Source organism: Physeter macrocephalus, chromosome 10, assembly GCF_002837175.3.
Source record: "Physeter macrocephalus isolate SW-GA chromosome 10, ASM283717v5, whole genome shotgun sequence".
NCBI lineage: Eukaryota > Metazoa > Chordata > Mammalia > Artiodactyla > Physeteridae > Physeter > Physeter macrocephalus.
Genome location: NC_041223.1, coordinates 5,413,006 through 5,430,841, shown reverse-complemented (window position 1 = coordinate 5,430,841; position 17,836 = coordinate 5,413,006). Strand labels below are relative to the sequence as shown.

Here is a 17,836-nt window from a genome sequence, read left to right as displayed (position 1 = left end):
ATTTCTCCATCGAATCTGAATGAGATCCTTGCTGGGTAGAGTAATCTTGGTTGTAGGTTTTTCCCTTTCGTCACTTCAGATATGTCCTGCCACTCCCTTCTGGCTTGAAGAGTTTCTGCTGAAAGGTCAGCTGTTAACCTTATGGAGAGTCCCTTTTATGTTACTTGTGGAGCTGGGTCTTAGCGTTGAGATGGAGATCTCTGGGAGAACTTTCGCAGTTTGACATTACATTGGGCTGGGAGGTCTCTGGTGGACCAATGTCCTGAACTCGGCTCTCCCAACTCAGAGGCTCAGACCTGTTACCCGGCAAGAGCACCAAGACCATGTCAGCCACACAACTCAGAAGAAAAGGGAGCGAAAAGAAAGAAAGGAAGGAAGGAAGGAAGGAAGGAAGGAAGAAAGATAGAGAAAAAAAGAAGGCAAGAAAGAAATATAAGAAAATAAAGTTATTAAAATAAAAAATATTTAAAAATTATTAAAAATAAAGTAATAAAAAAAAGAAGGAATTTCTCCTTGGATTTATCCAGTATGGGACTCTCTGCACTTCCTGGACTTGACTGACTCTTTCCCTTCCCATATTAGGGGAGTTTTCCCCTATAATATCTTAAAATATTTTCTTAGTCCCGTTTTTTCCTCTTCTTCTTCTGGGACCCCTATAATTAGAAAATTGGTGTGTTTAATGTTGTCCCAGAGGTCTCTGAGACTGTCCTCAAGTCTTTTCATTCTTTTTTCTTTATTCTGCTCTGCAGTAGTTATTTCCACTATTTTATCTTCCAGGTCACTTATCCGTTCTTCTGCCTCAGTTATTCTGCTATTGATCCCATCTAGAGTATTTTTCATTTCATTTATTGTGTTGCTCATCGTTACACACTCACAAAAAGAGAAAAAGGAAAAAATATATATATATATATATTTAAAGAAAGGAAGAAAGGAACCAAATCAATAAACAAATCTACCAATGATAAGAAGATCTAAATACTAAACTAAGATAAACATAAAACCAGAAACAAATCAGATGCAGAAAGCAAGCCCCAAGTCTACAGTTGCTCCCGAAGTCCACCGCCTCAATTTTGGGACGATTCCTTGTCTATTCAGGGATTCCACAGATGCAGGTACATCAAGTTGATTGTGGAGATTTAATCCGCTGCTCCTGAGGCTGCTGGGAGAAATTTCCCTTTCTCTTCTTCGTTTGCATAGCTCCTGGGGTTCAGCCTTGGATTTGGCCCTGCCTCTGCGTGTAAGTCACCTGAGGGCATCTGTTCCCTGCCCAGACAGGATGGGATTAAAGGAGCAGCTGCTTAGGGTGCTCTGGCTCATTCAGGCTGCAGGGAGGGAGGGGTACGGAATGTGGGACAAGCCTGCAGTGGCAGAGGCCAGCATGACGTTGCAACAGCCTGAGGCACACCATGTGTTCTCCAGGGGAAGTTGTCCCTGGATCCCGGGACCCTGGCAGTGGCCAGCTGCATGGGATCTCAGGAGGGGAGGTGTGGATAGTGACCTGGGCTTGCACACAGGCTTCTTGGTGGCTGCAGAAGCAGCCTTAGCGTCTCATGCCCGTCTCTGGGGTCCACGCTAATAGCTGTAGCTCACGCCTGTCTCTGGAACTCGTTTAGGCAGTGCTCTGAATCCCCTCTCCTTGCGCATCCTGAAACAATGGTCTCTTGTCTCTTTGGCAGCTCCAGACATTTTCCCGGACTCCCTCCTGGCTAGCCGTGGCGCACTAACCCCTTCAGGCTGTGTTCACGCTGCCAACCCCAGTCCTCTCCCTGGGATCCGACCGAAGCCCGAGCCTCAGCTCCCAGCCCCCACCTGCCCCGGCGGGTGAGCAGACAAGCCTCTCGGGCTGGTGAGTGCTGGTTGGCACCGATCCTCTGTGCGGGAATCTCTCCGCTTTGCCCTCCGCACCCCTGTTACTGCTCTCTCCTCCGCGGATCCGAAGCTCCCCCCGTCCGCCACCCGCAGTCTCCGCCCGCGAAGGGGCTTTGCGCGTGTGGGAACTTTTCCTCCTTCACAGCTCCTTCCCAGAGGTGCAGGTCCCGTCCCTATTCTTTTGTGTCTGTTTTTCCTTTTTTTTTTGCCCTAGCCAGGTACCTGGGGAGTTTCTTACCTTTTGGGAAGTCTGTGGTCTTCTGTCTGTAGGAGTTGTTCCACATGTAGATGTATTTCTGATGTATTTGTGGGGAGGAAGATGATCTCCACGTCTTACTCTGCCTCCATCTTTAAGGTCCCTCCCTATTTTTCATTTTAATTATTTTTTTTCTATGTGTCGAAGAACCGTTAGTAGATTAAGAGACCCAAACCAAAGAAATTACTCTGTGTCATCTATCCTCTGTCAAGTCCAAGGAATGGATTTGTTGTCATCTCTTGTATTCTGTGGACATCTTAGTTTGATGAGATTTCTTAATTTTGACAGAGTTAAGGCTTCCAGGAAACTTATAAAGATTCTACAGACATTTTAATAGTCAGGAAACGATTGTGAAACTATATCTGTGAGTAGCAAAAATCTATCTACTTCAAAGCTGTCACCACAGACTAAATAATAATGTTCCCTCTTCAGCATCCTTTCTGTACCTCAAGAAGTCTTGTCAAGTGTATTTAATATCCAGGATATTTAATTTACCACAGAATTAACTCAAATATATTTGTATTACTTTTCATGCAGAGCTCTGCAAGTCACCAAGACTTAAAATAATGGAGGTCTGACCTGTAGGTGAATAATTAATTTCTTCCTTTTTACGTATTGTACCCACTGAAATATATTGATACATTAATAAATGGCATACCTTTTGTCCTAAATTTTAACGAAATAGCTGTTTTACAGGAGCTTGAATTGCAGCGTGTGCAGTATTGACATCACGATTGGAGAGTGCGACATTTTAGTAATTAAGTTAAGCAGTTATTTTGCCCCCACAACTCAATTTTCTTTCCAGTTTTCCAACCGCAGTTCAGAATTACTGAACCTGAAACTTGCTGAGAAGAATATATGTACGCAGCTTAACTTCCCCCTTCAATATGCTTAAGGGAACAAAACCCTCTCTTCTTGGAGGAATTCCCACTACACTCCCTATATATTTTCTTCCCTCCTCAGCATTCATATTGAGCTTTTAATATCTTAGGCATTCTGCTAGGTTCATTCTAACCATTATTGGATTCACTCACAAGCATTTTCTGTGGAGATGAGGCAGCTGAAGCCCCGACCTCTCACATGCCCAGGGTCACAGAGAGGAAGTGGCAAGTCCAGAATGCTCACTGCTGGGAAGCTCCTTCCATCACCTGCTCCACCAGAAAATGCTCTGCTCCTTAGAATCTCCATGTCTGTCACCAATACCAGATGAACTTGGTGCCTGTTATCTTTGCATCCTGTTGAAATATCGTGCCCTGGGGTTTAAGATTCTCCAGAATTCAGTTCTTATTTTACTGACCCTCCAGTATTTGTCATTACTCTTGAGTTTGGATCTTCTCCATCAGTGAGGTTAATCATTTTTTTTTCCTCCAGACATGCCATATTACTTGATAAAAGTCCTTTTTAGAGTATTCATTTTCAAAATTTCAGGAAGTGGCCATATTGTTTCTTGCTTCTCCTTTTTATTTTTGTTTTATTTTGTTTTTCCACTTAATACAAGAATCTTGCAGAACATTTTATATCAAGACATTCAGATCTACTCATTTATTCAAAGACTGACGTGATTCCTTCACTTGACTCTACACCTATAGATACCAGTTCTTTTTTGATGAAGATTTAGGTTATATTGAGGCTCGTATTACTAAAAGCAGGATTATAACTTGTATTTTGTGTGTGTGCGTGTATTTTGTGCTCTGGTGGGAATACATCTGAAAAATATATTCTTAAAAATAGTGCATGTTTCATTTCGATAGATATCAGTCTTGACCCGTCCAATCCTCTAGAAGTCTAAGAGGTTGTTGGTCAAGGTCCACATTGTCTTAATTTTTAGTTTTGCTCTTGGGTGTTCTCTAACACCTAGGTTGGGAGTGAATTTGTTCTGTGGCTCTGTAGACTAATAGCTTATATGACACAGCACCCAGTAGCAATTACTTGGAGCTGCATGGACCTTTCAAAATCCAGGGGCTACTTGTTTAGGTTTTAGAAAGAGATTAAAAATGCAGACACATGTTGGGTTTAGCCATAAGAGTAATATCTTCTCAAATGGATTTGTACGAAATTTTAAATAAGTCTAGACCTTTTGAGTGGAACAGGCTGGATGTATATACCTACCAAAGAGGACTTGCCCTGAAAGATGACATACAACTCATTCGGAGAGATGGGTAACTATATCTGCTGTGAGCATCTCTCAGGCAACCTTGAGCCTGGGGTCTGCTGGAGCCTCTGAAGCATAGACCCTTCCAGAAGGAAAAGCTGGGAGTAACTGGCCAGCTGCTGGGTCTCATTCCAGCCAGGAGAGTGAGGTCTGGGCAGGTAGTGATCTACAAAGAGGACCACCCTGCTAGGTGGGTGCAGCCGGGGAGTAGCAGCAGCAGGTGGTCTTGGAAACCAGTCATCATTATCAACATGGCTCCAGGTTTAGCCAAGCCCTGGCTAGACTATCGTTCTCAGTCTTGACTGGACTTTGAAATAACATGGGAAGTTTTTTAAAAGCCCTGATGCTGCTTGTTATCCCCAATTGTTCTGCAGTGACTCCAGTCCCCCTCAAATGCCTCTGAACAATCTGAGTTACATGTGTTCATGACAGTCTTTTCACCTTTCATTTAGTTTCTGTGAATTTCTTCCTCTCCTGCTCTGTCTGATCCAACAACAACAGTAAGGCCGCAGGCCCGTAGCTGGCAAGAACTCGTCAAGGGTCCAGGCCCCAGCAAAGCAGGGCATGGTCATCACCCATCCCTACGGTGAAAATGGAGTAACAGCAAAGTGATGGAAACAGAAAGCCAGTTATGGAGACTCGATCAACCCAGCAGGGCTAGAAAGGATGCAGAGTGCCTGGGTAACTAGGGCTGCCTTAGGACTCGCCAGAGACCATGCAGCAAGGCTAACTCAGATGTTAGCAGCTTGCCCTGCTAATGCAATTCTGTTCTGACCAAGTTTCACTAGGAAATGAGTACAACTCTGCCTGCAGGGGGAGGGCATCGGTAACTCCAGCACAGGAGGGACCACAGGAAAACAGGACCTGACCTCCTTCTTTTAAACTAGTTGGTCCTTGCTTTGTGCACAGTCCAAAAGGTGGCCAGCAGCTCCCACCTGCGGGTTTGCAACCATCTCCACACCTCCTGGCCGATTCAACTACTTCATCAAGTCTATTTTTGTGCTCGATTGAAATGCTGAGGATTTTAATAGCATGAAAATACTATTGTCCATACTCTTATATGATTTTATACTTGTATCTAACTTTGTAATTGTATTTTATAAATTTAGAAATTATCTATGAATAGTTTTTAAAGTTTTAGTAGCATATTAAATATTAAAATCTATAAGAGAGTTTGTAGCAAAATAGATTTAATCCTTCAGCCTAAGTTCCTTTTGGTGTGAGTAATAATTTCTATTGTACAGTACAAAGCAAGTAATTGCAAAGATGAATTTTCAAAGGGAAACAGAATTCATAGATCTGGATTTTTATTTTAAACCTATGAATACTATATTTTAGAGGTAAATAGATATTGTGCTTTATTTTTTAATAAAAATAAAGATCATGGATCTTTATTTTGTCATGGATCAAAGAACAATCTTTCTCAGATAAGCAGAAATTGCTAGAATAGACATTATTTCAGATTTTCATTTCTTGTTTTTCTGTTCTCATGCATAACTGTGAAGCTCTACAGAGTCCCATGTTTTAAAAAAACGTCTGACAAAAAAAGACATAAACTATTTACTTCTGAAACTTCTAAGGCCATATTGAGGGAGGGTAATTGGGAGATATAAACTGAGTCACAATAAAAAGCAAAATAGTATTTGTTCCTATTTTCACTCATTATAAAATAACCCTAATTCTCCTCAAATTCCTCCAAATATCTGAGTCACACGTGCTCATGACAGTCTTCTCAGCTTCCATTTAATCTGTGCCAATGTCCTTCTCTCCTGTTCCATCCAAACAGGGAGAATGTCTTTTGAATTAACCATTGTAGCCTTCCCAGCCTCTGCCCACATACTGGATACTAAACGAAGGCCCCAGTTGGACCCACCTTGTCCAGATGGGAGTTTTCTCCCAGGTCTGGACAAGACTCTGCCATGACTTCCAGTCCAGCCTCCACATCCAATTCATACTGCATGGGCTCTGGGGTGATGGCCAGGAGCATCCTGCTCATTGCTTACTTGGGTTGCCAGAGAGAAAGCAGGGCTACCCTACAATCTCTTGAAACCTTTCATTACAGCAGGAATCCTAGGAGCTGGATTGCAAACCTATCAGAGTAACAAATATTACAATGCCCAAATTTGTTCTACCTCTCATCCACTGATACACTGGTTTTTGACCTTAGACTCTAGCGAGGGTCCCTACCACACTTAATTTTAAAACCTTACTGAACTAGATAGGCCACTCAGCTTAGAGACAGAAACCTAGATTTAAATCCCAGTAATCATGTTAGCTGAGTGGTCTTAGACAAGTCACTGGGCCATTCTGAGGCCCTAGATGTTGATCTTTTCTTGTAGAGCAGCTGTGGTGATTTGACAAGATAATGCAAGCTCAAGTGATGAATGGAGAGATGGATGGATGAATGGATGGCTAATGGATGAGTGGAAACTGTAAGGTGCTAGACAAGGGTTTGCTCTTGTCATCTTAGCAGTGTGCCACCCAAAGCATGTATTAATCATCTCCTAAGTGCCTTGCATGTATGCTAGGTTCTATGAGAGTTAAAAAAAAAAAAAAAAAAAAAAAATAAGTAAAAAAGACCTAGTCCCTATCCCCAGGGGCCAAAATGTGTAAGTGTTACGCAGTTACAAATAAGATGCAAGGGAGGATGGTTCAGTTAATTAAGATGCGAGTCTTGCAGGGCCTGTTGAAAAAAAGCCCTTAAAGAGCACTTACAATTTTCTGAGATGAACATTAAGTGCATCCTAGGCAGAGGGACAGCAAAGGCACAAAAAACAGAGAGGATGTGGCACCTATTCGGAAAACACTCCAGGGTGCAGACAGGGACCGGAGCCGAGGGAGTGATGGCCGTGAGGACGCCTTAGAACAGAGGGCTCACGGGAGCCCAGTGAACACCAAACCGAGGAGTTAGGTTTCACACCAAAATTCAACAAGGAACAATTGACTGGGAGTGACTTCATTTATTCAATCACCCTCCACATATTTATTGTTGCCTAGAGATAATGGGTACTGGAATACACTGGTAGAAAGGACACTGCCCTGCCCTCAAGGAGACTGCTGTGTCACGGGGGCAAAGGAACAGATGTACCTCCATCCTCGTGATAATGCTGTGATGGAGGTGAGCACGAAGCACCAGGGTGCCCGGAGGAGAAGCAGCTGACCCAGGCTGGGGCGATCGAGGAGGGAATTCAGATTCAAGCCATCACCACTTGCCCGCTAGCCTGCAGAGCGGTAACTGGAGGCAGAGTGTAGCTGAATGGGGAAAACTGGGAAGAGAAACAGCATTTCAGAGACAGCTATCATGGTCCAGGTTAGAGGTCAGGGAAGCTCACTAAGGACAGCGAAGGTGAGAATGGCAAAGAAGACGGATGGACAAAGGGCATCATTGTATCTCCAGCACATTAGCTATTTTTTACCAAGTCATTAAATACAAAATGTATTGAAAACACATTATCACTCAGACATAATACAAATGAGCTTTTCTCATTTGAAGTTTTCACTGCATTTGCGGATGGGATCCCTTAATTCCATCCAAATACAAATTTAATATGAGACAGATACATTGTTTCGAGTAACACAGAAGCCCACATTCCTGGGCCGCAGTAGGATGGAACAGGGTTTCTGGGCAGTGCCGTCCGCCTGGTACATGCTCACGGGTCTGTGCTCATTTCCTCTGTATCTGCTATAGAGCGCCACTGAATCTGTCTTCTTTCCCTGCTTTCCTTTCCATGTTGTTTGTTTCATTTGCCCTGCACAACAACAACGAAAAAATGTAGATGAGAATCAACTCTGTATTTCAACAGCAGTGAGAGAATGATTTTGTTAATTGGTATATTGATATCCCAAGAACTGTGTGCGGTGCCAAGTTATTAGGGTAAGTAGACGAGGGGCAAATTAAACTTCAAATCACCTGTTCCTTTGGGCACAATACATAAACCAAATTGACTGCGACCAAATGTCATATTATTTACATGGCGTGCACAATTTATTTTCCAAAAACGTGCTCAACAAAAGATTTGAATCTGCTCTTAAGCGTATAATGGATCCCACTTAATAGTGACACTCTCTTTGTGCCCTTCTCTCTATAATTAAATCATATGGAAAAATGTCTCAAAACAAAATGAAATGTATTTATTTCAGCCATATCTTCCCACAGCATGACATGAAGTCTGAAAAAAGAATCACTAAGCATTTTTATGCCATCTGTGCTGGTAGGGGATACGTTTACCAAGCATGTCACTGTAAAATATTCCATTGTGAATTAAGCATAGTCTACTTATTACTATATAGTATGTGACTGAATGAGTACAAAATCAGATAAAATTCTGTATCTGACACAATATTCTTCTTTTATAATATTCTTCTTTTATAATTCTTCTTTTATAACACTAGCACACTAGTCCACTATAACGTCTTTTTCTGGATTTCAAGAGATCCAAAAGAGAGGAATCGTCAATAAATCATATTCATGTTAAAATCTCCATGCTTCTTCATCTGAATAAACTTCTGAAAATATTTTCCAACGATTGAAATTATAGCCTCTCATAAGCAGAATATGGATCACTGTGACAACTTGGATAATGATGCTATTTGGGGCTGATAATCCCTTGTTGCAGAAGGAGAGCTGAAATGTCTGTACGGTCAAAAAGCCTCTGTTTCAGTTAGCTTGTGAAGCATAGTTATATCCATTAAAACTTCTACCTTTCCGAAAGAATAAACCTAAGGCTTACGCTTTGCCATTATCATGACGAGATTTTTATGAATACTTATAGAAAAATTTATTTGCTATATTCAATGAGTCCTTTTTATAGTTTGTTTATGAGATGTGGAAATCCTGTAAATCTATCAGAAGGCAGCTTGATCGACTCAGAGAAACACCAAAGGGTTCTGGCTTAAACACGGACTCTTAGCCCCATCAGTTTTATCCTTCTGAGTCTTCCTCCAAGTTGCTATACATCATGGCACTGTTTGGAGACACATATGAATAATGAAATGTAACATTCTTTACAAATGAAAAGTACTTTATAAGATTTATAACCCTCCAGTTATAAATCTTCCTAAATCAATAACACCCATGGTAAAACTTTCAAATCTAGCAAGATTAAGAAGATACGATTTACTTTAAAATAACTTAACATAAAATTGTATCATTTTGATCACAATCGTACGAAATTTATAAGTTATAAGTTTACCTAAAATTATACATTATAAGTTACACAGTTTGCTGTAAAATCAAGGGCTGTGCAGCCCAGTTCCTAACAGGCCATGGACCGGTACCTGTCCGCGGCCTGGGGGTTGGGGACCCCTGCTATAAGTACCAGAATAAGCAGTCCAATAAACATTTATCAAAGCATGGAATGAATTCTGCTTATTAACCCTTATTCTAATTTAAATAAGCAACATCAGCTACAAAAACCCACCCTAACAGACTTTTACAATTCACAATTAATTGAAAATATTACTTTCCTCTGGCCCAGCTATAATTCCTTATCATAATATACCTCTTAGACTGAGCACAGGTGTTAATATAATGAAAGGGAAGATCACCTTTACCAAAAGAACGAACAAATCCATTTCAAGTTCTTTTATTCCTGTAAGCTATATTCTCTGGTCACCTACACTGAACATTTTTAAATGAGAATTTTTGAAGTGTTAAATATTTATGACTGTGTTTTCCCTTTTTAACTTTTGGTGGAGTACTGGAGGTTGTGGCTATCACACTCTAGGACAAAATATGGATTAACTTGCAGTCTGAAAGTTTGAAAGTTAATGTACGCATTTTGCCGGTTGCAAAGGATGATGATATTTGAATAAAAGCTGCCAGAACTAAAGCTGATACAATTCAATGGCATATGTGGTTATTTCCTCTTTCTTTTGAAATCCAGAAGGGTAGAGAAGTCTAGATGGTCCTAATTTTGTTATTAGTTATTAATTTTTCTCTGGTTCCTCTGTTGAAACTTCTTTTGACCAAATATCATGAACAAAACAAAATTTGAAGCAGTATTGGTCATGACTGAAAAGTTAATTCTAGTTGTACTTTTTTTTTTTAATTCTTTTTCTTTCTTTTTCTTTTTTTTTTTTTTTGGCTGCATTGGGTCTTCGTTGCTCCACGCGGGCTTTCTCTAGTTGCGGCGACGGGGGCTACTCTTCGTTGCGGTGCGCGGGCTTCTCATTGCGGTGGCTTCTCTTGTGGAGCACGGGCTCTAGGCGCCCGGGCTTCAGTAGTTGTGGCACGCGGGCTCAGTAGCTGTGGCTCACGAGCTCTAGAGCGCAGGCTCAGTAGTTGTGGCGCACTGGCTCAGTTGCTCCGCGGCATGTGGGATCTTCCCGGACCAGGGATTGAACCTGTGTCCCCTGCATTGGCCGGCGGATTCTTAACCGCTGCACCACCAGGGAAGTCCTGTACTTTTTCTAATTAGTAAAAATATTGATGATCAGGATACCCTGCATTCTAGCCAGTATTATGATAAAAATCAAGTGCTGTGCACGGATTCCCACTTGATGTTCATGAATCTCATCTAGAAAAGAAAGGAAAGCGCTTCTTTAGCCTATAGATAAAATGAGGTGGTAATGCATGCAGAGACGGCTGCATCTGTGAACCCCTGGGAAGAAGTTCCTTCACATCCCTACTGAATGTCTTTGCATGAGAGGTCATGGACCTGCAGTTTTCTCCAGATGCCACTAGAGGGTGATCATCCATACTTGGTAATGACCCAGAATCCTGTCCTCCCAGAGGTGTCAGGACCCACCACACACATCGCTCAAGGATAAACCTTGCTCTATTGTTCAACACAATCTGCTGCCATAGGGTTCACTCATCTTTTACTCTAGTTATGCTTCTTGTACCTGATAACTGGAAGAGAGCTTGGCATCAGATCACATGCCTCTTGAGTGGCGTGGACTCCTCCCTGCATGTGCCTTTGTCCTCCGGCTCCACTGCATTGAACACCCAGACTCCTTTACCGTGTGCCACAAACACCCCACCTGGTGCCACCTTTCCCAAACCAGCTCAAGACTCTTCTATGATCTTCTCTAGGGGAGTTCCAGTTCCTACTTCTTTTACAACTTAGACCTTTCCTCCTCTTCCTTCTCTTACTCTCCCATTCCTTTTCATCTGTAACCTACACTTACCTGGAAATCTTCATATTGCTTTGTAACAGAGCTCCTAAATGTCAGCTCCTCAGATGAACTATAAAAGTGAAACAATTTCACCTGGTGTTAGATAATAACAGATTCTCAGAAATCATTAGGCTTGCTTTTCTGTGAAACAAGAGCATAAGGACTTTTGCATCAACTAGTTGTAATATACCTAACTTAATTTGGTTTTTATATTTCAAAAGATCGAAAATTCAGGTTCAATCATAATTCTAAAAGCAAAGCAGAACATGTTGGTGGCTACATTAAGAATCCATTCAGTGACAAGTATATTACTGAAGAAATGGTAACAATAATGTAATACTGACTGGGAAGAATTGTGAAGAAATAGAAACAAGCTTACCACCCAGCAGTCAAGATGAGAGAAAAATGTCAGTGAAAGGGAGGAACTTCCGAGGGGGGGACAATCACAGTGCCAATGGCTAAAAGTAGCCTTGACTGGGTGCTTACTGAGTGCCAGAATGTCTGCTAAGCAATGTATCTGCTCTGTCTCATTTTACCTTCACCACCATATGAGGGAGTTATTATTGTTGTTCCCAATTTACAGATGAGGAAACTGAGGCTCAGAGAGGTTAAGCAATTTGCCCAAGATCACATAGTGTTGGAGGTGGGACTCCAACCTCAGCCTATCTGCTCTAAAGCACAGGATCTTTTCTTATTCCCAATGATGTATCAGTAATGTATCAGTAATAACACAACAAAAAGGTGCAAAATGGTCCAAAATTAATCTAGAAATAAAATCCCACCCCCACCCCCCAGAGTCTGACAATTTATAAGTCTGCGCTGGTTGGATGCAGCCAGCTAGGCGGTGATAAGGCAATGGAAGTAGATGGAGGGGTGAAAAGAGGAGAAAGAAAGACTTACAGATTGAGGAAGAACTATTTCCTTCCTGGTGTAACATGAGCCCGTGGGTCAGGAGCCCCTCACTGAAGGTTGACCTCAGTTAGCCCAGTTGGCCTGAGAGTGTGGAAGTGCCAGCTCTGCCCTCTGAGAGCAGGGGGCGGGGAGGGGGGGGGTGTCATTTTCCATCACAGAGTCTACTGTGGATTTATTTGTATACCAAGACATGTAAGAAGGCCATGGAGTTGACACACAATGTTAATGGACCAAGGACCCTGTTTGTCCTTGGTCATCTCAGCAAGAGCCCCAATAAAAATGCAAATTACAGAAGTGTCTTCCAAACATAAAAATATCTTTTACTATAATCCCAGGAAGCTCTCGGCTTCTACATTAAGCCACAGTTATTATTTTAGAACAAGGCCTTGTGCCTCTCGGTATATACTTAAAACTTGCAAATTGCCTTTTAATGTCTAAAATTTGAAGCTAGCATTGGAAATTTGCAGTTACCCTATTTTGGCCAACTCAAGAGGTTTCTGTCCCCTCAACCTAAATAAGCCGGCCTTAATTTCACATGCAATTCTTTAAATGGGAGTTCCCCCAAACACAATACAGATAACTGGAGTTTCTTCTACTTCGGTTATTTTAATTGCAGAAACTATATTTTGATTAGGCATCAGGGTAAATAGCAATTTGCCCCAGAGAAAGCCTCTTTGACCCGGGTCACTGAATGATTTTTATTAGTGTACACACACACACACACACACACACACAATCTGAGAAAAAGTAAACACTCCCATGGATCTTTTCCCGGGAAAAAGAATGCAGATTGCATCGATTAATACAATTTTTTGTTTCCATCACTCTTACTGGGTCCTGAAACACGTGTGCAAGAACCTTAGTGGGGAGTCAGGACACCTGGGTTCAGGGCACACTCTGGCACTGCAGACCTATGCAATCTCCAGAAGAGTCTAGACTTCTTGACTTCAGTCCCTAATCCCTGACACAGAGATCAGTATGCCAACTGGATTTTAAAGTATTCACGAACTCAGCGTAATCATTTTTAAATCTAAGAATTAAACCTAAGGAAATAATTAAAGATGGAAGTAGACTGAAGTAACTAGATATTTTAAATTTGTTTTCAACAATAGTGAAGAAATAGAAATAAGTAAAATGTTCACCAGTATGGAAATGGTTAAATAAATTATGTTTTATTCCTGTGATGTAATATTATGTTGCTATTTAGAGTGAAAAGTTTTTAAGGATATGATAAAACCATCAAGTTAAAAAGTTAAAAATTGAGATGTAAAAACATATATAATATAATCTCAACTGTGTGTTAATATGTGCGTTTTAAATAACACACACAAACACACACACACACACACACACACACACACACACACACACACACACACACGAAGGAAATGCACCTAAATGGCAATGACGGTTATTTCTTGGAAGGGAGAGTATAAAGTATTTTTTTTTCTTTATCCTTCTTTTTGTTTACCATCTCTTCCATAATGAAGTGAATCAGGAAAAAAAGTTACTTTAAAAATTAAATTTTGGGATTGGTCTAGATTATATCCAAATTTCTTTACAATCTAACATCTATTGCATTTATGCACCAATAAAAAATTTCAAAAATAACAGACAGGCTTAGGAATTGCCAAAAATGGTCACTCAGAATAGAATCTGAAGCCACAATCTTTTCTCACCCAGGGCAAGACTGTAGAAGATCTGCATGCCTGGCTTATAAAGATACCATAACCCCTTTGAGAAACCAAAACACTGCCATTCTCCTTCATGACATAGGTAGGTTTCCCCTCTTTACTCTACTTTAGACTTTGAATCCTGAAATAAAGTAGGATCATCCTAACTTACGTAAGACTCCTCAACAACTTTGCTCTCCTATCTCCCCACACATTTCAAATGATTTTGCCTGGAGCCTCCAGAACATAGGGTAGTAATTCAAGTCACTACTTTCCTTTTTGTAGAAAATGCTTTTAAGATCACTCCCTCTACCCTAAAAAGCAGGAGTGTGGTTTAGTGGGCGTCTGGAAGTTCCCAAACCAGCAGCTTCCACCCACGCTTGACCAGCACTTCGTGAGTTGCTGGTTTAAAATTGAAGACAGGGTGGTGGTGGCTTGTTCTTCCCAGATCTTCAAGTGGCGCTCTGGGCTCCCGGCGTGAAGATGATTCAATGCGGAAAGGGTGGCACGGGCTCCCTGGAGCAGCTGCTAGCTGAACATTTATGACAAGGCAGAACCCCAGAGTAATCAAGCAGTGCTTTCACTCCCCTGTGCAAGGGAATGTAAGACTCAGGAATGTTCAGCCAGCCACAGAGCTCCTTTCAAAGAATTCTGCTTACCTGGAAGGGATTTCTTCTGTAAAATGTCCTTTCCTGGTTACTTAGAAGGTCACGTTGCCACCCGGTCTGAGCACAGAACAGAGAATGGAGAATGTGACTTCTAAAGCTTCAGGTTCCCAACATCTGGTCACAGATGCAGAGACACTCTCTCCTCCGGGAGACCAACCAGTCTTCTCACTGCTCTGGCAAAACCACACCAGAGCCATGGCTAACCCACTTAAAGTGGCCTCTATTTTAGGGACTGTTGCAGGAGAGGCCCAGCCTCCTCCGAGTGTGTCACTATGAGGAAATTATTTCATGTATCCAATTTAAACCTCTCCTAAGAGTTTGTCAGCTTCTTTGCATTCGGCTCTCATTCCAGGTGGAAATAGTTGGGCACCTTCTCCATGACCATCACCACCGTTGCCGTCAGTACCTCATTTAATCTCACAAACATAAGAAGGAGGCCTGAGGTTTACCTTTTTTATACTGGGAAACTAAAGTTCAGAGAGATGAAACCATTTGTCCAAAGTACAGCTGGTTAGTAGCAGAGCCGAACTGCCAGGCTTTTCCTACGTTGCCATGTTGCCGCATCATATATCTTGTATAACTGAAAGCTGTTCATCTCTCCCCTTTCTTAATCTTCATTAGGTGAAATTATCCTAGTCTCTCATCCTGTGCCGTAGCCTGGAACTCTGTGTCTCTAAAATTTCTGCTGATACCTGTTTGCTGAGAAGAAGGCAGACCGCAGTAGTATTTTCCCCTGAGAGCTGCCCTTTTGGATAATGGGGTTTGGGCAGGGGGTGGGGAGCTGGGGAGGAGAGTTAATTTTAAAGCCCGGGGACCGATGTCAGCTCCGAAATCTCTTTGTGGAGGCGATCTGGTTGGAAGGGAGCTAAGGAGACTCCTCTTGAAGCTGTGTTTACCGAGCAAGCACAGCATTTTTACTTGGATTATGTATTTGAGTCGGCTTGGTGGGGAGAGACCTAGGAAGGCCATAGTCAGTAGTTCATGAATCACTCCCCGCCATCACCTTGGATGCTACCACTCCTGAGGAATTTTGGGAATACTTATTTTTGGTGGACGGCCTCAATAGATTTCTCCGGTAGACCAAGGGGCACATGACAGTACTAGCTGTTGGGAGTTCAGGCAGACAGCTCCTGGGGTGCATAACGGGGAGTGAGAAAGGACCAAAGGTCCTGTAGCATGTAAGCTGCAAATTGAACCAGAACTTTCTGAGCCCTGGTCCATGATACTATGATCCGCAACGGAGTGTTAAGCCAGACGAGATGTGAGCGACACCCATCAGAAGAGGCGGCATAGCTCCGTTTCCTCAGGCATATCTCCATCGAGGGGTCCTAGTGTTTTTCATTCATAGGACCACATTTTGCGTCTGGGTCATAGTGGGTCAGGAGATAAATGGGCCTTTTCAATTTTGGATTTCTAATCTCAGATACTAGAATCACTCCTGATTTAATATTTCAGTTCTCCTGTGCATAGCTCAGGTAAAAAGTCTTTTCTGTTTATATTTGAGCCCTTACCTAATTTACAGATCTTGACTTCCGAGTCAAAATAACCTTACTAAGAGAATGACAAAGCAAAAGTCAATGAGTTAAGAGTGATTAGTAAATGTTAGTTGCTCTATCTTATGGTGGGGGGGGTCTTTAAGCTGTCTGCACACAAGCACTTCCTTCTTCGTTTTGATAGCTCCTTCATTTCTTCAGGTGGCCATGACTGTTCTGGGACACAGAGGGTGGGCAGGACAAATATACTAACACGTCTCTGATTCTCCTGCCATTACGTTTGCTTCAAGAAAAAATCGTGCAATCTCTGGGCTAAGTCACGAGGGTAAAACTTTCTTATTCTCTGGTCAGTGACACTTTGTCCTAATAATGGAGAACAAAGGAAAATTCCCTGTGTTCAGCTGCTCACCTGGCAGCCCAAAGGCCTGGTTATGCCCTCGACTTGTCTTCTTTTGATTATCATTTGTTAGTTCATGTAGTAAATAGTTTTTGATCACTCACCAGGTAAATGATACTATGTTAAGTACTGAAATGGGGAGAAAGAGAGAGGAAGGGAAGGAGGGAGGGAGGAGAAACTTGGACAAAATTCCCGTCCTCAAGGAGGCTGCAGTCAAGTTCAGGAGATAAATTGTACAAGGGTGCAAGTAATGTAGATGAAATGCTATTGGAGCCTGGCTTTAGAGATGAGAGAAGATTTTGTAAAACATTTCACCTAGATTTCAAAAACTGGACAACTGGGAAAAGCATACTCTAGGCTGAGGAATAGCCTGAGTAAAGGCTTTGAACATAAGCAACAAACTTGCAGCAGTGGTTGTGGAGGAGAGACCAGAGAGGAGTCATGACTGGAGAGAGAGTAATAAGGGGTGTTTAAGGGCTGCCCAGAGTCTGGCTGGATGCCAGAGGCAATAAGTTGCCATCGAATATGTGCAAATTCATGAGGGAGTAGTCACAACTGTGCTTCCGGCCAGAGGAGAGAGGCAGCTACTTGAAAGGAGGGGGCGGCCTGGACAGAGAGCAAGAGGCTGAACGAAGGTTGTGTGGAAACTGCGGGAGCGGAGGGGAGACGGGAACAGGGATCACAGCAGCCCTGGGCGTCGCACAGCAGTTCATTATACAGCAGGCTGGGGCCGGGAGCGGGGGACATGGCAGTGTCCGCTGAGGCTAATAACCGAAAACGTTCATTTCATTTTATCAAATTTCTTTGATAAAATTCAGTGAAAAAATTGATTTTTTTCCCTTCCCTTCCCTTCCCTAACCCTAACCCTAACCTCGCCAAAAAATCAATGATAAAATGATAAAAAAAAAATTTCATTTCATCAAATCTTGGGGTAAACAAAAGCAGAGTCAGCCAAGAACAGTCGTGTTGAAGCTCGCCTGTGCGGGGGGTGCAGGGAAGCGGAAGAGGAGCCAGAGGGTGACTTCAAAGGTCGGGGCCGGGAGAGGGAACCCAGAAGAGCCCCCATCCCACCGCAGAGTTTCCGCAGCCGGGGTCTGTACCACGCGGTGGGAGCTCCGGAGAGGACAGAGCACGGAAGACCCAGCCTGGGAAGGGTCCCGGCTGCGCTGTCCCGGGGCGCGTGGCCTCCAAGAGAGAAGGCGCAGCAGAGCCGCGGGGACAGAGCCGGTCAGCGGAGGGCTGAGCGATGGACCGCAGTCGTGGGCAATAAACCCCTCTTTTCGAGAAACTAATCATG

At 42.6% G+C, this 17,836-nt stretch overlaps 1 protein-coding gene across 4 annotated transcripts in view; it reads left to right on the top strand.

Annotated features, from left to right (window-relative positions):
* PACRG (parkin coregulated) overlaps positions 1 to 17,836 on the top strand; it is a 527,628-nt gene that overhangs the window by 376,244 nt on the left and 133,548 nt on the right. Inside the window, exon 5 of one of the 4 annotated variants that reach the window (XM_055087409.1) lies at positions 13,992 to 14,084. The exons of 2 other annotated variants lie outside the window; for them this stretch is intronic. In XM_055087409.1, coding sequence (XP_054943384.1) covers positions 13,992 to 14,084 — 93 coding nt within the window. Of the gene's footprint in view, positions 1 to 4,729; positions 4,807 to 13,991; positions 14,085 to 17,836 lie in introns of those variants that run through there. One more of the 4 variants, XM_055087410.1, reaches the window with a different exon arrangement.